Genomic DNA, 26,083 nt, shown 5'->3' on the forward strand with positions numbered 1-26,083 from the left:
TTCCTCTTCTGGCACAGTAGTTACAAAACTTTTTTTTGTTGATATTTTATCACACTTGCCATGCCAGTTAGGTCATATGGATCTATTTTTAGTTTGCTACATCAATTCACCTAATTAAAACTCCGACAAAAATGAATAAATTGCAAAGTATCTTGAATACACTGAAATTAACTTTCTTGATACACAATAATGCAAAGAATATTTTGATGCTGTTTAGTTTTTAGTTATATTTAACATTTATAATTCGAGAAGTCTTTATTAAACAATTCACTTGAAGTTCAGTCAATTTCAACAATCATCAAATTGAAGATTTAATATAATGTCTTGAATTCATTATTTTTCTTAGATCTGTAACACCAGATTGTAGTACATTTAATTTTGAACAAGGTAAAAGAAAAAGTCAATTATAATTTTTTTTCTTTTTTTATTTTCATTATACAACAGAATGAAACTCCAGTTTAATCTTCATCATCTACTTCAGCAGCACCAGATCCTTGAGCTTTCCTCTGGTTTTTCCTCTTTACACGGCCGGGGCGTCCACCACCAAATGGAGATTTTAAAGAGAAATCTATGTGTTTCTCGGAATCCAGTCGAACAATGAATGAGGGAACATTCACTACTTGTGTTCTCACTCTGCAATAAACATACAACTCCATTACTAATACGGCTTAATTTATTGATACAATCACAACCCTTCCTTTTTAGCAGGATTTGTTTATTTAAATCAACTTGATTTAAATCTAATTTATTGCAATATTGCTTTTACTCCAAAATTAAAGTTCAGAAAAAAATAACAATGTGAATTTTTCCACACCATGACTAATATAGCTAAGAAAAGTAATTGTTCAACATATTATTTTACACTAAAAACATACAAGATGGAAAACTTTTTTTTGCTTAAAGCAAAGCGTAAAACAAAATCACATCTTAAAATAAAATACATTTATAAATTCTTAAAAATGTATTGAATATTTAGAGAACTTATCTTAATTTTGAAAGTGAATGGATTCATTTATTGTAGGAAATATAGTTTATAAATATAAAGTAATTATTACAATCTACAAATTTTTGAAGATTGGAAAAAAAAAATAAAAATGCTTTTTAGACAAGTTGCAGAGAGCGAATTTATGGCTTATGCATTAGATTTAACAACCTATATAAGGCCTACCATATTATTCGAATATACAAAGTGTAGCCCTGCCAATCTTAGGAAATAAACAAAAAAGATGGAGTCAAAGTCTTAAAACAATTGCCAAATATATACATGGTAAAATAAAAGAAAAACTTTACATTTACAAAGTTTGCACTCCATCCAAAATTAGTGACTTACAGGGTAGGGATTTGGGTGTTATTCACCGCAAACTTTTCAAATTTGAAGTGAGAAAAACCATGCTCTAAGCTACTTTTAAGAGACAGAAGATCTGAAGCTCTCTTACACCCCTAAAATAATTTACAGTTAATGTTTAAAAACAGTTCCATGAAGAGTTAGGTGCTTTGAACACAGAAAACTAAGGCAGATAAAATTGAACGAAGTCTGGCAGTTTTCCTGAGCACTTCTACCCGTTTCAAAAAGAAAACAAAAGGATACAGAAAACTGGAGGAGGGCAGGCACGTAGCTAGAACTTTGTTAAGGGGGGGGGGGGGGTCCAAGGTTTCACGAACTTCAAAAGAGGAGGCATGCTAAAGCAAAATTAGTAGCTCATATTTACGTTAAAAAATAAAATCCAATTAAAACTAATTATTAAAATATGATAATTAACTAAAATTAAATAATTGAAATTGATAGAGCATTTATTAAAAAATTATTTAACAAAAATTTTACATTAAGTGGCAAAAAAATTATTGTCAGTTTATAAAATTAACATTAAACTAAAAGTTTTCCCATACTAAGTTTTCATACATGGATAGAAAAATTCCATCACATAAGCTTCCTCTGTTCTGATGCTTTGAGAATGAGTGATATAATTTCTATTAATAAAAAGTTCACAATAAAAGAAAATCGGAAAACGAAAACTGTTCTATGGATTACTTGGAAAACGCAGGTAATAGTTTAATAAAATATTAAAGCTTTGTAATATATTTCAACAAAATATGTACAAGTCATTTTATTTGAAAAAAATAAAGAAATCTATATCTATCGAGTCAAATGTATAACTATGAATGCAATATAACGTAATTCCGCCACCCTGTCCGATTTGAACAAGATTTCTGACAAAATTCAACCACCCTCTCGACGAAAATATTAGCAAGGTTTCATTTAAAAAGCTTGAACTAGTTCTTTATTTATCTACTTTATAACATTCTTTTGTTAATATGAAATTGAATGAAATTTCTAATTTTATCCGTTTTCTAATTATCATTTCTAACCATCATTTAAAAGCTTGAACAAACTATTAACTCTTTGATGGACGGAGACTTCCTTTGCTGCAATCATCAAAAAAAAATGTGTATTGCCGTTTTTTTTTCATCGTTATTATTTTTTTGCAAAACTACTATTAAGGCGCGGATGTGACTGCACAGGAAATTTCGATGCCGAGTTTCCACCAGATGGAGACACTTGAGCTCTCTTCGGTGCGAAACTGCACTAGGGGTTTAATTTTGTCAAGCCAAACGAATACCTGAGAGATCTTTTACCTGTCGAGTAATGGAATGTATGGTGAATGAAATTAAACATCTATGTATTTTTATTTTAACAACATTTTGGAAAAAATGCAAATGATTGCTTTTTATAAATGTTTTTTATAAGGTCATGAATGATTTAAACATTATTGGCGATTTTCCTCTGATGTTTTCAATTTGATGTTTCATTTAAAAGATCAAGAGGAGGCATCGCACCCACCTATCTCACCACCAAACACGAGTTCAGTTTATTCTGCCAATACAAAAAAAACTTCTGTACAAATCAGTCTTTTTCAAATTAAAAAATATAATTGTAAACAACTACAGGGAAAATGGCAATATACTCTATTACGAATTATTGTGTCAATATTTGATTATAACCTGGTTACTTTACTGTCTTTATTAGCAGTAAGCAAGTGTTCGACTCGAAAATTTCATGATTTGGAGTCAAACGTCAAATTTTGATCATTAAGGTAATCTTCGTCCCGTTTGCGATTGCGATAATACAGTAGCATTAAATTAGATACATTTCCAACAATATGTAATATGCATAAAGCTAGCCAATTTTTGAAATCAAAACTTATAGGTTTCTTATAGCCTCAGTTTATAAATTTTTTGCTCAACAGTCATCTGATGTTCAAAAGCCTAAAGAAAATCTTTTGTAAAAAAATCTTAGAATGATTGTGGTTAAAAATCCAGTAATGATTTAAATCTACCTTCCAAAATTCATCTAACAATAATAACACTTCTGATTCTTTCATTTTCAAATTGGTATAACTTCCATTCTAGGAGCGATTTTGTAATCATGTATTCTCGAAAGCATATCATATTTTATAACGTAGGTAATGACTTTTTTTTTTATTTCATGTGATGTTAGTAAAAGATATTCTATTGCAAGAAATAGCAAATAATTTTAACTTGAAGAAATTAAGAGTTAAAAAAAATCTAATATAGACGTGAAAAACACAAGAACAGGGGCGTAGCTAAGGGTTTTGGGGACAAACCCCCCCCCCCCGAAACGTTAGTCTCAAAAAAAAGAGAGAAAAAGAGGGAAGAGATAGAAAAAAAAGAAGAGAAAGAAAAAAAAGAAGAAAAAGAAAAAAAATCAAAACGACTTTTTCCTGAGTAACAAAGGTCAAAAATTCATTTCGCTCCCCCCCAATGCCATTGAAAATCTGCTCCATGTGTGACCCTCAAGCATAAAGACGCCTTCCTCTGCTGCGACAATTTTTTGATAATTGAGTGAAAGTTGACACTTCGCTTTAGAAATGAGATTGATTTGTTAAATCCACGTATATGCAGCCTTTGTTTGTCATTGATTCTGCAAATTGTTAAATATGTTTAATTTTATGAGCCGCGCAGTGGGAATATTGCATACAGTCGAATCTGTATATTTCGAATTTCACATTAAAGAAAAAAATCGAGATAAAGACGTTTGGAATACGGGGGCTTTAAGAGACTTTTTATAGAAATTTGAAATATGATGGTGAAAATTTGAAATCGATACTAGAAGACAACGTGGGCTCTTGATTAAAATTCCTCTTTATTAGTTTTGTTAGGTATTTATTCTATTATTACATTATTTAGTGCTTTATTGAGAGTTTAAGGAATCATTTTGACAGTAAAAGAAACTTTAAGCATATCTTTTTCAAGAAGTCTTTTATTGCTTTTTGGTCCCTGATTTTTTTTTTTGGATTCATTATTTATGCTCTTGAGGTTAGCAATTGCAGCAAATCTAACTTGGTCAGTATTTTACAATTTTCCTTTTTTCATCACTTGAAAAAAACTTATACTTTCTTTTCACTCCTATCATTTCGGTTTTCTAAGGAATCACAATTTTAAGAAAGAGAGCTACCAAAGAACAGTACTAATCCGGATAACAGAGCGAAATGGTTTTTAACTTGAATGATCTTTAAACATGAAATTAAAATGTTCATCTTAACATTTCAAACCTGTGAATTTCACCCCTTTACTCTTCTTCCAAGAAAGTGCGCGAAACGACTGTCCTTTGGTTAATCTTCGTGGAACGCATTTCTCCCTTTTTTCCACTGCCTCCTCAGCTCTTGAAGACAATTCCTCTGTTTCTGAGTTGAAGAAAATGTTTTTGTTTGCTGCTTTAAAGATCATTGGGCTTTGAATCCGAAAATGATAGCATACCCGGAATTCGAGACGATAGAGGTTTTTGTTGGTCTGATCTCGTGTGTGTCATAGGTCATAGTCAAAACGACCTTTGCTAACCAGAGTATCCATTGCAATCACATTGATTTTTCATCCAGTATTTACTGCATATTCTTTTGGAAACGTACAGTCTGTTTAAAATAGTACATTCTAAGTGAAAGTTGTTGCATTATGAAGCGAGCAAGACCGATAACAAGCTTTTTTCATCCCAAAAAAAATTAAAATGACGAAAAGGATTGCTCTAAAAAGAGAAAGTTAACGTCGTCTGAAGAAAACGAAGTACAGTCTGCAAAGCAACATCAGTCCCATCGGACCCTTCTGAAGGTAATTTTATTTTATTTCAAAAGAAAAACTGCGTAGCATTACATGAATAAAATGTTTAAAAACGAGATGAATCTAGATTATTTCTATTAGCTTGGTTCGGATAAAAAAGTAGAAAAAAAAAAAGACTTCTGTTTATAATACCCGAAAATTGCTGTTGCACTCTCAAATAGATATTTATGTAAATTCTAAAGCGGCTAATAAAATTCAAAATAAAGACTTGAGAGGAGAACAGATGGTATGCATTTGAGCGAATAACTTTCTACCGCCTATATTTCTTCCCTAACTTTTTTACTCAAATTTTATTAACTGCTGTAGATTTAGCATAAATGTAAATACATAAAAAGCAAAATATAAATGTAACGATATGAAAAGCAATTTTATTTTTTGTGGGTTATAATTCAAGAAGTCTTTTTTTATTTTATTTCATACTTTTAGTGCAAACCAAGTTAGTAAAAATAGTCTTTATAGTCTGACCACCGATGAGATTGAAAGTCAAACATACAATTTACAGGCAGAAATGGAAGTATCTATTAGCTTTCAGGGATGCCAGCTTTTGTAGATGTGTGTTAGCCTCTAAATTAAGCAGTCACACTGAAATGAACGGAACACGCTCATCAGATATTTGATTTCCCCTTGACTTGGAAAGACTGGTTTTGACAAGAGAATGCTAGAAAATTTCGCTTTAAATTAAAGGAAAAAGAAAAAAAAAGTTGAATTTTAAACAACATTAAAAAAATAAAAAATTCCTTGCTTTTGTTTTGTTTGACACAAGTATCGGAATAGGGTCACCCCTTTCCAAAGTATGTAAGATACACCTCCCTCTCATTTCTTTAATACTAAAAAAATGTATATATATATATATATATATATATATGTAAAAGAAGAACCCCCCCCCCCCGAAAGTCGGGTCTAGCTACGCCCCTGCACAAGAAAATGTACCTCGCATTGACCTTTTTTTAATTATATGAGCAGTAAATAGCAGAAACTTTCACCTAGTAATTTTATAGTTAAATGCACACGTCCGTTTTTTGCTACGTTTAATGCTACCTTCGCAATTTACTAATGATGGATGCATAGACGCTTATTAAATAATTCCTCAGTAAAAAGGCGGTAAATACTAATCAGAAAATTTATTCCAATGAAACAAATACAAATATGCTTTTCTTGAAAAACGGAACAACATCGAAGAAAGATTTTTTTCTTCAGTTAAAAATGACTAGCTGCTCTTCTCTTGGGACCATAGACCAGGGGCGCCGACTTGCAAAAATTATTGAGGGGGCTAGACGTCACCGGTGGTCCTGGGGTTATGAACTCCCACGGCGCTCCCCCCCCCCCCCAACTTTTCCCCAAAAAAAAGTTCAGATATTTTGAACCTTGAAAATGCCAATTTATATATTTTCTGGTGTATGTGATTTATACTAACAAACAATATGTGGCATGTCGTTTTCAAAGTCAATCTAAGAATTTGTATACAAATTTTCTGGTTCAATTAGATCATGTCACTTATCTTCAGTGTGGGACATTTTTGCAGTTCTATTTTGGGGGAAGTCGTGCAGTTCCGTGGCTAGGCATTGCTATAAGGTGTAGGGCACTTGACTTGCATGGAAGGGCGCCTAAATACCCAGCACCTAAATACCCAGTGCGCCTAAATACAAAAAAATATTGGGAGGGTGGGGGGGGCATGCCGCGGGTTTAACCCCGGGAAATTTTCTAAATTGGAGATGGAGAAAGTAAGTTTTACAGTTTTTTAAGCATTTTAGAGTAATATATTATCAACATTAGAACCCCCGAAAATTCTACTCTCGCTAACTCGACACATGTTTTGGCTTTGAAAAACGAAAAACAAAAAAAAAAAAAAAAAAAAAAAAAAGGAAAAAGAAAACCTCACATGTACGGTGTTTTCGTAAAAAAATAGTTTAATTTATAGTATAATAATTTTGTTTTTAGACTATTACAGAATAGTGAATTTATATAAATATGAAAAGATTGAAATTATATTTAAATAAACTATCATTAAAAAAAAATAAAGCATAAGATATTGCTGTCGCACTTTGATTAACTTTGAATAAGGCTCAGAGTTCATTAAATAAAAATAATATCCCACAGTTAATTTGTTTAATAAAGTTAACATAGTATGTAAATAGCGGGTTTTTATAGAGGCTTATACCCTAAAAATATTTAAGTATTTGAAAATAACTAATGCAGTACTATAGTAATACGGTAATAAAATAATACTAATATTTCGAAATTTTGAATCTAACATTCTGTATGTAGTTAATTCTCTATTACAGAGATTTTTAAACTTGCTTTAAATACCAATATTAGGGCTGTCTTTAGAAAGGTGCGAATGTCGACCGCCTGACTAGATTACTGAATTTGAAGTCGTTGACGTCTGGTCGAATATCCAATTCATCAAAAATATCTCGGTGGTTATGAAAGTTGTTCAATCGCATCCCATTGTTGATCGGACAGACTATCCGCAGGTTCGCACACTGGGACAAATTTAAGCGCTCGCAGCACCGTAACACTATCATTATTCACACCACTCGTTTTCAGTTAACCTGCTTTTAACCATAAAAATTATTTGTTGTAACTCATTGCTGATTGTATTTTACAAGGTACTTCAAACAAGGAAAGATTACTATCTTCAAACAAGGAAAATAAAAAATACTGAGACAAATTTGTGAGTTTAGAAAGCATTAAATAACTAATAATTTTCTTAAATTATTGGGGGGGCTCTGCCCCCTCAAAATTTTTTTTGAGGGGGCTCGGGCCCCCTCAGGCCCCATGGAGTCGGTGCCACTGCCATAGACTCACATTTCAGTAAGATTTAAAAGTACGAATTTCTAATAATTACTTTTAAATTACATGTGTTAATATGGCCGAACTTGCAATTTCATAAACTGATTACAGTAAAATATTCAAGTAATTTTCAATTTCATTCTTCGCTTCATAAAATTTTGATACAGCGAAAAGTAATTTTGTTGCATCAACTTCAAATTTATTTATTCACTTATGTTCCAAAAAAAAAAAAAAAAAAAAAAAAAAAAACGAACTTTTCAGGATTACAGTTTAAAAGTTGTAAGCTTCTGGGGAGATAAGCAATCTATTATTGTTAAAAATAAACTAAAAGTTTAAATAAGATTATTAATCAAAATATAAAATGAATCTGAAATAAATCATACCAAAAATATAAAGTTCAAAAATAAATTAATAATTAATATTTATTTTTTCTCATCCTCAATCACACGAAATGTGTAGAATTTTTTTTCCGATGCTGTCGGAACTTAGTTTTTAAATGGGAAAACATATTAACACATAAATTGCTCGTATTGTTGAGAAAACTTTAAAAGGAAACACTACAACTTACCTAGTTTATGTACACTTAATTTTCTTCTGATTACAATTTTGTTCAAGATATGTTTCCTATAAGCGCGTGGTAGAAAAAAACTGTGTGTTAAAACAGAAAATAATAGGAATTTCAATTACTAATTCACCAGGGATGCACCTCAATCTGGCTGTCCTTCGTGCAGCATGTGTCTAGGAAATCAAGTCCAAACGGGAAAAGAGTCAAAACGAAAAGAAGAAAGAAAGAAAATCACCCCAATGAGACTGGGGAATGTTTGTTTTCAATTACTTTGCCGATGGCAATTTGGTGGGCTGAGGGAGAGGGGCCGAATTTCAAGGTCACAGCCCAGTTGGGTTGAATTGGAAATTCGCCGTTTTCGGACGGATTCTTCGCGACACAGGAAGAGGCCGGCGGCAACTGGGAACCCGCAGTTATTTCACGAGGTTCTCGTGTTCTGAATTGACTCGGACGCGGGAAAATTGTCGATAAATGGGAATATTTAAGGGGAAAATACCGGGTTTCATAAAATTTCTCTCTTTGGAAAATTTTTGTTGTCATGAGGTGCAACAACAGAGAAAAAGCAGACAGTGGTCTTTCGGGAAGGGGGGGGGGGGGTTCCCGGACCCCATGGACCCCCCCCCTTGGCTACGTCCTTGAGGAGGGAAAGGCATTTGAAAGTCATAAATAAATTTTAATTTAGTATTGAATTTTAATAAAATAAATAAACAGGCTTTAAAATTAAAGAGAGAGAAAGTACTTAGTTTTTGTTCAAAACTAAGTACTTTAAAGAGCCTTTTGTAACAAGTCACTGAAATACAGAACTTTTAGGACTCATAGGAACTCTGAACACTAACATGGTAACACAACTGAACTTATTGATGTTGTTCAAAATTCCCACCTTGCATTTTTAGATTAACAATACTTAAAATGTAAATTTTAAGCTTGATTTTCATTGTGGATGTTAAAATATTTCAAATTTCAATCTAGAGAACTACAACACAATGTATTTAAGCTTTTATTCTTCAATACAGTGATATATTATAAAGTAGTAATATATATCACATGCCAGTAGGTTGAATGTACAGTAGGCGCTGCTTAATGTGATCACTTTGGGACAAATACAATTTGATAACAAAAACCAAAAATAATCTAGGACACATAAAATGATTATTTCTCTCAATTAAGTTTTTTTTGCAACAGTAAATTAAAATTACAATGACTCAACTAAACAGTTTTTAATTATAAGTTACTAAATTAGCAGAATGGAAGTATCTGAATTATGAAAGGGGAATTAAACTATGCTATTTTTAAACACATTGTAATAGGTAAAGTAAAGTATGAGTTTACTTGCGAATCTTTTTCCCTGAAATTTGTAAACCACATTTACAACTAACATTGATTAACACCCCCCCCCCCCATTGACTAACATTGATTAGAAAAAAAAATACAGGTGAAATCTTAAGCGAACAACACAATTAAGTTGCCTATTAATAATTAGTTAAAGAAAAGAAAAAGTTAAAAGAGACGCAGATAATCTGATCGTTGATTAGTCAGGAGTTTATTGTATCTAGAATTTGGCCTTATGTTGTTGAGAGGCATTTTAACTTACAAGAAGGAAAATGCCAAAATTTTAACTGTTGCTTCAAGTAATTTTATTTGACATCTACTTGTCAGAAGAAAATGTTACTCTTATTTGCTTTTAAGGCTTGTTCCTGAAGAGAAACACCAAAATGGTCTCTTTCTTGAAGAAACCTAATAAAAGAACAACTCCTCCAATGAAACATAGTAGAGACGTACCGAGTACTCGGTAACTACTCGGTACTCGGCCAAATTCTGATCAGATATTCGGCCAATACCGAGTAGTTGCAAAAAATTGAATATTGTCCAAGACAGATACTAAAATTTATAAAAGAAAGAGCAAGCATTATATTCTGCAATCATTTGCAATTAAAATTTGTAATGCTTTAATGGAATAAATCTTTATTTTAATGTCCCCAAAGTTAATAAAAATTATGCAAAAAAGATAAGTATAGAAAATATGGAACTTTTATATTAAAAATGAATTTTTGCTCCAAACAAAAATTAGTTATAAAAAATATAAAATACTTTTGTTTAAAAAATAAAAGGAAATAAAACAACGTTAAAAGCACAGTGCAGGAACACTGCAGACGTGTTTTGGCATTACAAAGAATTCCTTTTTCAATGCACAAAATGGGAGCTCGTGGATTTAAAGGCATCTGACAAAAGTCGGATTTTTTTGTCGAATGTCTTTACATTATTTAGCTCACATGTTATGCACTGAAAAAGACGTTCCTTGTAACGGGGGGGGGGGGGGGGGGGGGGAGACAGAAACATGTGTCTTCAGTTTTCCTGCACACTTGTTTTATCTGTTTTAAAAATTATTTATGTTTGGCAGACTAGAACTATAATTGATTGGTATACAGTGAAATCCCTCCTAACAGACACCCCTCTTATGCGGACAATTTTTAATTCCCCAGTTCCAATGCAAATAACATTATTAAACCAGTGTCTTGCGCACACCTCTCTATTGCGGACACAAAAAAAGGCCTGTTAGTGTCTGCATTAGAGGGATTTTACTGTAATTTGTTTTAATTTCAACTTGATTAATTACACCTTTTATTTATTTTTATTTTAAAAATAATTTTTTTGTAAAATTTTTGACACAAACAAAATTGTTTATATAATGCAATTAAATTTCAGCAGGAACTTGTTTTAAAAACTATTATATGGACAAGGAGGTCCATACTACTATTCCAATAAGTTCAAAATTTTCATCACATGTGTGTCGGTGGTTCTTCTTAAAATATACTTGGTACTTGGTAACTCGGCCGAGTACTCGGTAAATCGGTACTCGGCCAAAGTGCTACTCGGTACATCTCTAAAACGTAGTATAGCAGATGTTGTAGAACGAAAACCCAAAGCAAAAAATCACAGACCCATATGAAATTCAAAAACGTTTCCTCATGGAGCCAATTCAAGTAGCATGTTTTAATGTTCTATGTTATGAATCTAAAATTACATACTGGCATCTTCAAACAATATCCTTAAGTTGGTATTATTAAAGCCTTAATTAAATTAAGTCTGTTAATTGCAAATTTGAAGCCAAATAGTGAACTTGTGGTGAACCAGAAAGTGTCCATCCTTAAAAGGATGGACACTTTTTATCAATTTAAAGAAACATGCAGTAATGATTATGTTATTAAATATTTTTATGAGCTTTACAACCTTTTTTGACACCTGTATTATTAAAGTATTAGTATTTTTAAAGTGAATTTAAAAAGAAAGAACTATTAAAACAAGTAATAAAATAAGCCATTTTAAAGTAGCATAGGTTAAAAAAAACTTCCATTATTAATAACTTAAATTAAAGGAAAAAAATTATTAAATAGCTATCAGTAGAGAAAATTCATTGAAGCGGAAATTTCGAACAAGTGAATTCCTTCTAATACACTAAATTTTCTGATGGATTTTTATACAAAAATCTAACTTTAACCCTAACACAAGCAGGGAGCTGAGGCCCCTAGTTTATTCATCTTAAGTGTTAATGCAAATAGCATGTTCTAGGTTTTTATCGGTAAAAATCAGTTTTTCCCGGTAAACACATAACCCTGGGAGATGGCTACCATAGAGCAAGCAAAACACTGAGGCAAAGAAAAGATGTGGTTCCTTTATTTCCCTGTAGTATTAATTTTGTAATATACGCTTTCTACCATCTTATATGTTACATATCCAGAAAAAGTTTTAATGATTAAGCCTTCAACATTCCAGGGGTCTGTCCAGGATTTTTTACAGGGTCCGTTTTTTGTGAAAAATCAAATAATTTTGTGAAAAATCAAATAATTTCGCAAAAAAAAAAAAAAAAAATTGTTTAAAACGAAAATTTTAGAATTTAGAGATGGCACAAACTACATCAATTAAACTTAAAGTTGAGTGTTTTCCTCTTCTATGTGGTGAAAATCATTCTGGAGTGGTGTGATATTTGACGGGGGGGGGGGGGGGGGGGGGGGGGGGGGGGCTCATCGCTCTCTCAAGTATCAATATTTATTTACCATTCTACATTATGTTAAATTATACTAGAAATATTTCTGTACAGTGTTTTAAAATAATTGTAACAAAAACATAAATAAATAAAATAAAATTCGGAAATAGGGTTCAGCATTTAACTTTTTGACCCAAGATACTCTTAAAAAGCACAGAACTTCGTTTAAAACTTAAAAGTTCCGTGATTTTACCAAAAATAAAAAGATATTTTAGTTGTTTACCTCTTAACAAAGCGAAATAATTATCAAAAATTCGAAAAATTGGATTCCCATAGCAGATGCAAAGAGATCGCAATTCTCAAAGTGAAGGCATCAAAACTATAAAAACGGCTTCTAAAAGAAATATTTTTGATAAAAATTATTTTAAAATTGCATTTTAGAGTCCTATGTTAAACATTTCATCAATATATGTGGACACAGTTGACGCAAAAAAATAAATAAAATAAAATAAACCATCTATTCAGCATTTTAATTTTTGACTAATAACAGAAAATGGAATTTTGCTTTAAAAACTTGAAATGAGAGTTCTAACAGAAATAAAGAGACTTTTCATTTATTTGCATCCTAATAAAGTGAAGTTAGCTTGAAAAAAGAACAAAATATGATTCTCATATCGTATGTTAAAAGATTGCATTTTTCAAAATGTAGACATCTAAAGAAAAAAAAACGGTAATTAAAAGAGTTTATTTAAAGTTAATCATCCTCGTTAGCATCGAAAAATCAAAACCCATATAATTTTCTCCCAAAATAACAGTTAAACATCGCACCGCACTGCTGAGAATATTTTCTAATCAATTCATTATAAAGGTTCAACTCCAGATGCTAAGTGGTGATAATTTTGAAGTTGGTAACCCTATGTGAAGCGATCATTTTTTTCCCCACCCTTACTATCCCTTTGCATTTCTAAGTTCATTTCGCAGATATATATTATTATTGTTTATAAAATCATGAGCAGGGAGAAAAGTGCTTACCAATGCCTTTTCAGAAAAGTTTACAACAACACCGCTGCTAATTAGCTGTGATAAAACAAACAACCATTATATTTATTTGGCAGTAGCAATTATTTATCCCTTGCAAGAGCATCGCTAGAGTGTCCATTTTTTTTTCAAAATTAGCCGATTTTTGTATAAGCTGATTCCTCTAATTTTACTTTAAAAAAAGGTTCTAAAAATTATCGGTTTATACACAGAAATATGCGTTTTATACACAGAAATATGCGTTATTTTGCTTTCAGATTTGCTCTTTTAATAAACAATTTGTGAAAGATCCGATCCTGTTGATCAGAATTTTGTGAAGGGTCCGTTTTGGTTGATCGGATTTTTGTGAAGGGTCCGTTAACAGACCCAAATATCCTCTGGCCAGACCCCTGCATTCGGTCATAAGTCCCATACACTTATACATAAATAACAAAAAAAAAAAAAAAAAGAAAAGAGATGCATTACCTAATGTGCCTTTGACGAATTAAAACACGAGCATGATGTATACTTTTGGCAAGGCCTTGTTTAAAGACTTGTGTTTGTAAGCGTCGCTCTAAGAAATGTTCAACACGTAAGCCAAGCACGTAATCAAGCTTCATTCGGTTTTCGTCCAATACACCTATCCTTACTAATCGTCGAAGCAATGCATTACCTGAAAGAAGAAGCATTGAAAATAAACATTACCAACAGAAACTCAAAATAAATTACGAACAAAAACCAAGTTGCAAATTTAAATTTCTTTAATTGAAAATTAAAAAATGCCCAATGTTGCAGACTCTACAACCAACTCAATGATCATTTGCTTCAATGTACTTGTTTAAATCTTCAGACTATGACCTATCCCACTATTGGTCTAAAGAGAACATCAATCCGTTCATCTGTTATAAAGACACAAGGCTACGATGTAAAAAAATGTTATCTAGATTAAGTTTTTTTTTTTAGGAAATCACAATATACCTGTTTAAATTCAGGTCATAAGTACACAAATGGTGCATGTTTTCAGTGTGCGAGATTCTGTCAACTGTTCTATATCTGATCTAACAGAGCAGAGCTAGCAGTTTAATGCTTAACTCTTCTGAAAAACCGAACAAGACGCTATCAAATGCAAAAGAAAAGTAAAATGAGAAGTGAAATTGAGCACAGCCATGGGTGCCACTCTAAAAATTGGCCAGGACTGAAAAGCCCGTGACTCCATTTCGCCACCTAAATGTTAGCGCTTAGTTTGATGTTTTAGACATATATAATGCTAATTTTTGATGCTGTAACTATATAGTAAAACCAAATTGTAAGATTAAGTAAAAATTAAAACCTAAATAAAAAAAATAACATATCATTTTCCAAGATTTTTAGGAGGTAAATGTAGAAAAAGAACCTAATAATAAAATACAATTAAACAAACTTACTATTTGCTACTGCAGAAAAAAGCTTCAGATTGTATCGTTCATGTTACATAAATAGTTCATATTTCATACAAAAAAAAGTAATTAAAAAAAATTCAGGTATGAGATTCTTGGCTATAAGATGCATTGTGATAAAAACTTTGACGAAACTTTTCAGATTAAGATAAGAATGGTTGAAATCAACAGATTGAGTATCTTAGTTATTTTTTGGAAAAAAAAAACAGCTTATCTTTTTAACTTTAGCAGATGGGCCGGGTTTTTTTTTGTCCTCAGAAGAATAAGACCTTTTTTGAGAGTGAGAGATTCAAAAGTAAAGATTTGTTTCATCTATAAAAATCATTTTGAACATGGAAAAAAAAAACCGATGGCCGAAACTTTTGAAAAGACGGAATTCCGTCCCTTGGACGGAAGTGTGGCAGCCATGAGCACAGCTCTTTTTAAACTGTTGTTGATATGAAATTATTTATAGATTTTTGGTATCCTATAAATCCTATATTTTTTCAAATGTGTCCTATATTTGTCAGTTGGTCACTTTGATCCCTGAAAGAGCAACTTTTAGTTAAATTTTTGATTATTCCAAAATAATTGAAAATTTTACCACTTTCATTCTGAATTTATATCTTTTAAAACACAAACATTTTGCCTACATCAAACTAATACAACTGCTTATAATCTATACTAATATTATAAAGAGAGGATGAAATTTCTTGTATTTATATATTAGAAGTAATCTCTGGAACCATTGCAGCTATTTGAAAAATTCTTTCACTATATAAAAGGTGCAATCGTACTGAGCTATAATAAACTCGCTATAAATTATGCGTGCACAGTGAAATCTGTGTAAGTTTTCCACTTGCGGTGCACTACTTTAGTGGTCAACTTATAGAGGTTGATTTAAGGTTAATTCTGTGCCTGAAAACAGAGGTCAACTTCACAGGTTTTACTGTATGTATTCATAATAATTTTTTAAACGGATAATTTGTCTTCACTACCAGTTTATGTTTCGTACTGATCTATTGTTATATACGTAAACACAAGAGTAAATTGTCTTGACCTTGCAATGATAAGATAGTTAAAGGTTCCCTTTGAACGGAATGTTAAGAAGTAGGAACAAGTGAAAAAAGAAATCATGATGGCGTTATAAGAATCGCCGAAGCTTATACTTGTATTTGAGGCTGCAGATGCTAAGGTATATAGCATTCTATTAGTTTTGGACACAGCGAAACATTTAGAGTCACAGAATGTTAATGCATAAAAATTTATTCAAATGAAATATAACTAAGATTCAATTCAAACAAATTAATTTTTCAATTCAAATAGTGCATTGAGATGATATTATTCTGTGATTCTAAAAGTTGTAACTTTGCATGCATTTCGGGTTGCCCTTTGAGATTTTTTATCTATGCTAATATTATAAAGGTGGAAGGTTTATTTTGTATGTTTATATGTTCTGAACTAGATTAATACATGATTGCCATTTACTGAATGATTTAAGTTTCCAATCACACAACCTATTTACAGGGATGAGAGTGGTCAGAGAGCAAAAAGGAGGAAATCCAAAAAAATTTCGTAAAAGGAATGATATCCAAAAAAAATTTCGTGAAAGGGATGATATCAAAACCACATCAAAATAGATACCGTAAGCCATGATATTCAAAAAACCAACAAAAAATGGCTAATTTACCAGTTTTAAAGGTAATGTGTATTTAATTAAGTATGAGTAATAATTTTGTACAATTTGCTGCATTGTACCATTTCTTTGCAAGGGTGTTTATTCCTGAATAAATCTAAATTTTGAAAAAGAGGCAACAATTTCTAACCCCTGAGTCCTTGAACAAAGGGTTGAGGGTGCCAGAGGTCAATCTTGGCTGCATCACACAATAGTGTCAACTTTTCATATTTTTTTAGAGAAATATACATTTTTTTCATTAAAAACATTTGAGTTTATAGTGTTAAACGAGTGAGAACATAAATTTTAAAACTAGATCTGTTTGTAAAGTAAAAATTTACAACAGAGAGAAAAATTTCTTTATGTGGTAGAACATACTTTTCATAGTAAGAATTGAAAATAAATAAATATATACCTATATAAACGATTGGTTATCCTTTTCCTTCCATTGGAATAAAAAGAACAACTTGCAGCTGCCTCATTTAATTATGAAATTTCAAAACTTTTAACAGGTTGTAAAGCGTAAACCATTAGAGATTCACCATAAATATTTTTTACCCTTTCTTAAATATCAGGGATAAAAACAGCCCAAAGTCAAAAAAGAGGAAAAATTGCGAGACTTAAAATTTGAATATATATATATATATTTTACATTAAGTGAAATTATATCAATACTATATTGTCTTTCAAATATTAATAGATAAATGTTTTGTTTTTTTTTACTAGTAGAAATGCTAACAAATGAATAAATAAAATAAGCTTGCATTTATTTAAGATTTTAATAGATATATCAATTCCATTTACCACTTTCATTTTCCCATAGCCCACAAATCAGGTGAAATTAAAACTTTATAATGTGACATATAATGCTATAAAACTTCCATATAATTAAACACTTAATACAAGCTGAATCATTGAACACCATGATTACAAAATGACATTATCAGTGTAGCTAACCTTTTTGTGGAGCAGCTGGGTATATTCTACAAAAATCATTAAAAAACTAAATCCAATCTAAAACTTTTTGAGCTTTGATGGTCATTTTAAGCACTAGCATAAAAATGATTATTTTTAAATTCATAAAAAAGTTCTAAACACTATGTCATGATTTGAGAAGATAAGCATCTTTAATTTGCTAGTCTGTTATAATAGCACATTATAATTAAAATAAATTTAAATGTATTAAGATCTTTGGTAAGTATGATAAGCATTAAAACTAGATTTTAAGAACGATGTTGGCTTAAATTAACTCGATGTTGGCTTAAATTAACTCCGATGGAATAGAATAAACATATTTGAATGGGCGTGGCAGTCTTCATAAAAAATAAATAAAGTATAAGAAGGGTTAAAAATATTAGTCCACAAAAAGGTATTAATGTCTAAACAGTAGAATGGCATAGCAGATAAAAATGAGAGAGTAACAGAAGCAGATGCAATCGGATTTCAAAAGCTACATCTAATGATTGCACCCATCATCACTCTCCAGCATTTCTCCCTCCATTCCTATTTCACCCTCTTCACCAACACAGCAAGAAGTTCCTTGCTTCTTTTTACTCAAGAAAGTATGTATGCCTCAGCAAGAATCCTGATGGGAAGGTCGTGGCAGAAGGGAGGTGAGGGGGTATTTGCGCGATGGCTAGAAAGTGACTGTGAAATGGGCGTGGCAAAACAATGAGCGTACAAGTCTTCAGCAAAAAACAAAATACATACAAGAAGGTTGAAAATAAAAGTCCACAAAAAGTTATAAAGGTGTAAGTGATAGGATGGCATAGTAGACAAAAATGAGCGAGTGTTATGGAAGCGGATGCAATCGGATTTCGAAATGCATAAACGCCGACGCTTTCTGTGTCATTCTCGAGCCTTTTTCCCTCCCCACTCACAAAAGGAAGCTCCTTCCTTCTTTCTACCTTAGAAAGAACACGTGAGTCAGCAAAAATCTTGACGGGAAGATCGCGATCGATCGCTGGAAAATGCTCTGCGTCCGGGAAATGAAAAAAAAAAAAAAAAAATACAAGCGGAAAATCGCGGAAGATTTTCATCCCTGTAAATACACAAAAAAAGTAACCTTGCTAAGTTATAAAAAAATTTGAGAATGTGGGTGCTAAGCCACATTTTTTGATTGAGTTTTGCATTTTTTCTATAATAAATTAAAGAAATAAAAATATTATTGAAATGATGAATAAAATAAACAGATATAAGGTAGTACATAGTAAAATACAACCCAACATTAAAAATAATTGAAATACTTTTAGGATGCAAAAAGATTGAAATCTCAAACGAGGCATGCAACTTTCGGCGCAGCACGTGTTTGACGTCGTTGGCATGATTCCAAAACGCACGTTTTTGGCAGATATAGAGGAGGATGAAGATATACGGGGGAAATAGAACAAATAAGAAATTGGGGACCGAAAATTTCAAAAAATCGTATTTTTCCCCGATTTTTCAGAAAAATAAGGCTTTAAAAATGCAAAAAAAGGAGGAAAAATTTTAAAAACCAACAGAAAAGGCCGGGATTCCGGCAAAATCTCATCCCTGTAATTAGTAACTGATCAGCGACTCACCAATGATACCAGAACGCAAATAAATGTTGATCGGCATACCCGATGGAACTGAAAAAAGTTTAATAAATTTGACCAAAATTAACAGGCAGACTGAGGATATGTGTGTAGTTTTTTTTATAACTTAATTGCAGCAATTTTACTTAGAGGTCAAAAAACTGACCACTCCTCATTTAAACTACACTGAATGTCTCCCTTGAAAAAGACTTTGTACATTTCATAAGAAAAAAATGAACCATTTGGATAGCATCTTCAAAAGGTTTGCCACATAATGTATTAAGGATGGTTGATGAGCCACTGTTTGCATAAATTGAAGCCGTGGATTCTAAACGAACTAAAAGATTATTAAGAAAACATTAAGAGAGGTGCCATCTTCGCATTTGCCAGTGCCTCTTACCAAACTATTCCTGTGATGAACGCACACATTTGTACTTTAAGCCTGTTTTAAGTCTTCCCCTTTTAGGAACATTGTATGATCTCTGATCTTAAGAATACTTTTAAGAGCCCATATTCATTTTCTTAAAATTAAAGACTTTTTTCAATAATTTCGATGCAAAATTTTAATTAATCTTATGTATGTAATGGAACTGGACCCCAAGTAAAATCAATAAGAACTGATAGGTTTACAGTATTATTCTTACTGGATCAGCAGCAGGTCAGTCACGAATATTTCTTGAAATCCCATGGTCCTTGCACTTTTCCATTTCTAATATTAGAAATTGCGATTCCCAGTAAAAATTTCTTATGCTATCGCCATCATCAGTACTGAAGGTCAAATGTACGTTACATATGGGAATATTATTACGGGGGAGTAATAGGAAATGAAATGAATCTATTTCTTTCAAAACCACATAAAAACGAAACAAAAAGCGTATATATACCATGATATTTTAAAACAAAAAAAATCGTCATAGTATTTATTTAAGACAGATAATTTTTTTCAACTCTAACAAGTTCGGGACGGGCCCCTAGTCATATATATAGATAAGAGCCAATGATAGAGTAACAGCTGTGGCGTCAGCAACAATGAAATTTGCGTCACAGATTGCATGGAAAGGCTTTATTGTGACAAAGCTGAACTGAACTTGTATCAAATAAGAAATTTATGCTTACATTATCCTCATATATATAATAGCTGATGATCGAGTAACGCCCATGTTTCAACAATGAAACTCGAGACACGGCATGATAATTTGATATGTTTTGGAAATGTTTAACCATTCAGGGAAAGGCTTTATTGTGACAAGGCTGAATTCGATCTGGTAACTTAACCATTTTACTGGTAAGACTCATTTCAGGGGAATGAAGAAATGAAAAAGTGCACAACAATGAACGCTATCTACTGTAGAAGCATTTTTCACCCGTCATATCTTGACGGCGATTTTGTAGTTGGTTAATACAGTGCAGAACCTTTTATCCGGGAACCAAAAAAAACGGGAAACCAGAAAACCGGCAACCTTTTGACAACTTTTGAAAAACTAAGCATTTTTTTTTGAAATACCTTAAAGAATATGAGCAGTTTCTTAATAAATACCACATTATTCATCTATAATTCCAGAAAATGTTTACAGAAACAAACTTCAGTGGGTTATGCTTAACGCGGGGCAACATTTCCGAAATATTTTCTTGAATTAGAAAGTATTCTTAAGTCTGAAATTTTCGTGTTTCATTCTAATGCAATATTTTATTGAATAGTCTCTAATTAAAGCCATTTGGAGCGTAAGTGACTTCTGAAAAGCGCGGGAAAAACTGAAAACCAGATTTGGGAATTTTTTCGGATAGTTGATGGTGGAATCTAGAAATCGCTAAACGCAACAATCATAAATCAAATTTCTATTGGTATGAACCTAATAAAAAAGGAATAGTTATCAGTAACTACAGGGCAATTCCATGGTGTCGAACGTAAAAAATGAAGAAAAATTTCTGTTTTATTTCCATTTACCAAATATAAACTGTTCCAAAATGATCAAATTTATTTACAAGATACTTATTACATCCCACTGAATAAAAAATCATGTTAGTTTCTCAAAATAGATCCCTAAAGTATAAATTAAAAAAATTTAAAGAGTTGGTGTTGGACGTAAACACACAAATAGTAAAATTGATGGTTCACTTAAAAAAAATTATTAAAAGTCTGTGAATTGGCTTACATTTTAATTTTAAAAACAGCATAATTCTAAAGTACACTTGTGATTGAAACATATATCACAGTTTTCAAATGATATTATAAGGAATAAAATTTAAAAAAATATTTTTAGCTTGGTGTTGGACGTAAATTGTTCATACTGGATGTAAACTATTGCTCTTAAATGTAAATACATAACAATGATTTCAGTAATGAAAATGTAAATTATAGGTTACATATACTGAAACAAAATTACCAAGTAAATTCAAAAGTAGGGTCACCCCCCCAAAACTGAAATATCCATATGGTTTTTATACTTTTTTACGTTGATCATGTCATGGTTCATCATAGTGATTAGTTTTGCATATATTTGGGTTAAGTGGAATTTTTTTCTAGGTCAGAGAACTTAGTCAAAAAAAAAATCTGAACAATATTTTTTGGAGAGTTTAAGCCGCATTTTTCAAAGAAGTGTTTCCCGGTTAGCATTTGTTTTTTTATGATCATTAAACATTCATGTACAGTTTAACTTAAAGTGCATACTGCAGTCAGAATTTTTGAGTAAAATATTATTAAAAACTGTTTTAGAGGAGAAGCCCTACTTACCCTGTAAAATTTCGCTATAAGTGGTCCCCACACTATGGGGTAAGTGCCCATAACAGTGAGGATTTGAAAATCAAAAGCAACTCTGATAAAATATTTATATTAGTGAAATACAAGACAACTATGATGACTTAGTAGGAATTGATAGTTCAGCTACAAAAGCTGGTGATTAATTATTTGTGAAACTTACATGAAAGAACACCATCAAGATTTATATGGGTTGAATGTTGATAATGGTTCTTCCTTAGCCAACTTTACATAGACGCAGTCATTTAGTGTTTCTAATTTCTTTTTACACTTATAGTTTTGGCAAATTTGCCAAAATTGATCTTAATCAACTGTATTACGTTCATTTAACACACCTTTTCTCAAAAGGGGTCCTACTTACCCCTATCAACCCTAAATGTATATACAATAAATTCACCAAGATGTTTTTTTTTATGCATGTTTCACTTTAACTTTGAAATTAAAGGCAAAAAAAGGAGAAACAGTTGAAAACATATGTTATTTAAAGGAATGTAACGGTAATTTTTTTTTACGTCCAACACCTAGATTTTAGTAAAAAATATTCACTTGTTACAAAATGAAAATAGGTTACATCAAAGAGATTGAAATTCTTACTTTGTACACAAAAATACATGTATGTAGCTTTAAAATTATTGGCTTAGCATAATTAACTGCCCATTTTGGTGTCGGATGTAAAACACTAAATGTACCCCAGAGGAATTCTTTTACAAATCAAAATGAATTATATTTTGACACATTTTTGCAACATCACCAGCAACACTCTGTATCTTTAAATGGTTATTCATCTCAATTTATATTAGCATGTATTTTTTTGGAAAAAACAGGATTTCTTCGAGTCTTCAAATATGGTTTGAAAATACTCAAGATGTTGACCTTGGTTTAACCTGCTGTAACTTATTTATAACTAAAGTGATCAAATTTTAGACAGGCATTTCAAAACAACTCTTTACCTTTCAAGTGACACCTTATTCGTTTACAAATTTTTAGAGACGTACCGAGTAGTACTTTGGCAGAGTGGCCGAGTACTCGGCCTTTCACTACCAATTTTGTTTTAAGAAGAACCACCGACACACATGTGATGAATTTTGAACTCATTGGAATAGTAGTATAGACCTCCTTGTCCATATAATAGTTTTTAAAACTAAATTCCTGCTGAAATTTAACTACGCATTATATTTAAACAATTTTGTTTGTGTCAAAAATTTTACAAAAAAATTATTTTTACAATTAAAAATAAATAAATAAAAGGTATGATTAATCAAGTTGGAATTAAAACAAATTACATTGAAATCCCTCTAATGCGGACAATTTTTTTTTTGTCCGCAATAGAGAGGTGACCGCAGGACAGGGGTTTAATAATGTTATTTGCATTGGAACTGGGGAATTAAAAATTGTCCGCATAAGAGGGGTGTCCGTTAGGAGGGGTTTCACTGTATACCAATCAATTATAGTTCTAGTCCGCCAAACATAAATAATTTTTAAAAGCAGATAAAACAAATGTACAGGAACACTGCAGACACGTGTTTCCCCCCCCCCCGGTACAAGGAAAGTCTTTTTCAGTGCATAACATGTGAGCTAAAGAATGTAAAGACATACAAAAAAAAAAATCCGACTTTTGTCGGATGCCTTTAAATCCACAAGCTCCCATTTTGTGCATTAAAAAAGAAATTCCTTGTAACACCAAAACACGTGTCTGCAGTGTTCCTGCACTGTGCTTTTAACATTGTTTTATTTTTTAAGCAAAGGTATTTTTATATTTTTTATAACTAATTTTTGTTTGTAGCAAAAATCCATTTTTAACATAAAAATTCCATATTTTCTATACTTACCTTTTTTGCATAATTTTTAATAAAAAAGTTTTATTAATTTTGGGGACATAAAAATAAAGATTTATTCCATTGAAGCATTACAAACTTCATTTTTCTCAAAATTTAAATTTGACTTATAAATTTTAATTGTAAATGATTGCAGAATATAATGCTTGCTCTTTTTTTTTTTATAAATTTTAGTATCTGTCTTGGACAATATTCAATTTTTTGCAACTACTCGGTATTGGCCGAGTATCTGATCAGAATTTGGCCGAGTACCGAGTACTCGGTACGTCTCTACAAATTTTAATTTTGAAAATTTGATCATCTGGTTGACCTTATCATGGAATTGCCCTACAGCAATTGCAAACACTAAACCTTTACAAGAAATTGAAAAAAAAAGGACGTTCAAGAAAAATTCTTTCATACAATATAGTAGAAAAATCGCACATTTATGTTCAAAAACTTGTTGCTTGCCCTTACCTTCATTTCTTTTGTTTTAAAACATGGAAAAGTTGGTTTTTTTCCCCCTTTTCAAAATGAATGTGAGGGTCTCAGTTCTTACGGATAAATTTCAATAATAAGCATTTCTTAACTATTTTCTTCTTATTTTAATATGTATTACCATTTATTATAATAATTAAAGTTTCATAAACAAACGGCCAATAGCGCTTTTTAGCAATCCAGAAAACCGGGAAATTCAAATATCCGGGACAGCGATGGTCCCGAACTTTCCGGATAATTGGTTCTCTACTGTAATTCATCTGCTATTTTAACAATTTAGCCGAATATTGTCTTTTCCCCCCCATAAACTGACTTAAATTTGAAAGAGGGTTTCTTGCACCCCATAACATGTGTGTTGTCCGACATTTTAACACAAAACCTTACTTGAATTTGCTCATATGTTAGGTCTTTTCTGACTTGATCAAAACAGGGATGATAGCAAGAAGGAAGTAACGAGCAAGCAAAAATCGAATGCCTCGGGAAGTGTGCTTCCTTAAACCATCACCCCTTTTTCAATTGGAACCATTCGTAGCTGCTAGTGGTGGAGTTCGAGAACAGAGTGAGCAGTTTCTTGCTCAACTGCACATTTATATGTTGCTTTATACACTGTTTTATTTTTAAGCATGAAGGTATTCTGTCAATTCTTATGGTTGATTGACCCATTAACTCCTAATAAAGGATTAAATCTTCTTTTGCCAGTTATTTACAATATCATTTTCAGTTTAAAAACTGCTGCACCTGAAAGTTACTTGTAGTAAAAAGAAATTATTCAATGACTACGAAGTAGACATTTTGGATTACAATTAAACAAAGAAATTAATAGCATAAGTATTAAGTTATTTTCAAACACTAATAAGAATAAAACTGATTGGAAATTACCTTCAAATAACCTCCTAGTATCTTTTTCATCAAGTGTAAGAAGTTCACGAGCTGCTTTACGGATTTTTGCTAAGGTGTACTTTACACGCCATACTTCTCGTTTATTTCTTAAGCCAAAATCGCCAATAAACTTTAACTCTTGATCCAAACGTTCTTTTTCGAAAGGACGACGTGGGGTTACATATGTTTTACTATGGACTGTAGGAATTCGACCCATTTTTTAACCTAAAAGAGAAATACGATTAAGCAATGGTAGTCCGAGGTTTACAGAAAAACAATTGAAAAGGTTTAATGATCTGTAACAAAAGTAATGTCAGATACATGAAAAAATACTAATAATAAAAAACTGAGATAATATTCCTAGTAACACTACGCTTACGATATATATATATTTTTGAACACACACCAAATGCATCTGATGAAAAATTAGATTACATACGTTTCGTTTCCCAACATAAACAAAAAAAAAAAAAGAAAAGAAAAAAAATTAAGCAATTTTTTTTTCACAGGAATTTACGGATTAGTACAAAGATAGATACTTGATCAACAATATATTTTAGATTGGCCTACTATAGTCAGGCGTTAGGCCTCGCCACGTGCAACACGTAATCTTCATTCAACCAAGTAGATCATTCAAGAGAGAATATCAAATAAAACTTTCACTAATACTGAGATAGATTAATTTAAAAGCTATTTCTTACCTTAATTCAGAATTAACATTTAGAGGACAGAAAAATCCCCACGTAGGAAATTACAGAAAACTTTGCCGACAGCGCAAAGCCAGCTCGCTCACAAACGGAAAAGATGTGTTGTTTTTAGCGCCATCTGAGCTTGATAAATGTTATTATTTTTTCAAAACAAGTCAAATTAAAATCTAACCATTCGATCAAAAAAGTCGTGAAAATTTATTCAAATATAATCAATCCCAATTTATATTTTTAAGCATTTATTTATTACACAAATAATTTTATAACACAATTAATGAATCCATAACTTACAATTCAA

At 31.5% G+C, this 26,083-nt stretch overlaps 1 protein-coding gene across 1 annotated transcript; it reads right to left on the bottom strand.

The window, feature by feature from the left end:
- Positions 1-404: 404 nt before the first annotated feature.
- Positions 405-25,896, bottom strand: LOC129229251 (40S ribosomal protein S9-like). Its single transcript, XM_054863518.1, has 4 exons — positions 25,780-25,896; positions 25,079-25,303; positions 13,974-14,160; positions 405-633 (listed from the first exon to the last, which is right to left on the bottom strand). The coding sequence occupies exons 2-4, from the start codon at positions 25,293-25,295 to the stop codon at positions 459-461; spliced, it is 579 nt and encodes a 192-aa protein (XP_054719493.1). The 5' UTR covers positions 25,296-25,303; positions 25,780-25,896; the 3' UTR covers positions 405-458.
- Positions 25,897-26,083: the final 187 nt, after the last annotated feature.

This window comes from Uloborus diversus, chromosome 9, assembly GCF_026930045.1.
Source record: "Uloborus diversus isolate 005 chromosome 9, Udiv.v.3.1, whole genome shotgun sequence".
Lineage (NCBI taxonomy): Eukaryota > Metazoa > Arthropoda > Arachnida > Araneae > Uloboridae > Uloborus > Uloborus diversus.

Excerpts from the sequence above, each read along its gene's own strand:
- LOC129229251 (XM_054863518.1), bottom strand. The coding sequence starts at position 25,295 with ATGGGTCGAATTCCTACAGTCCATAGTAAAACATATGTAACCCCACGT. Across the intron at positions 14,161-25,078 it reads TACTAGGAGGTTATTTGAAG|GTAATGCATTGCTTCGACGA; the intron begins GTAATTTCCAAT and ends TTCTTCTTTCAG. Across the intron at positions 634-13,973 it reads ATTCGTCAAAGGCACATTAG|AGTGAGAACACAAGTAGTGA; the intron begins GTAATGCATCTC and ends TGTTTATTGCAG.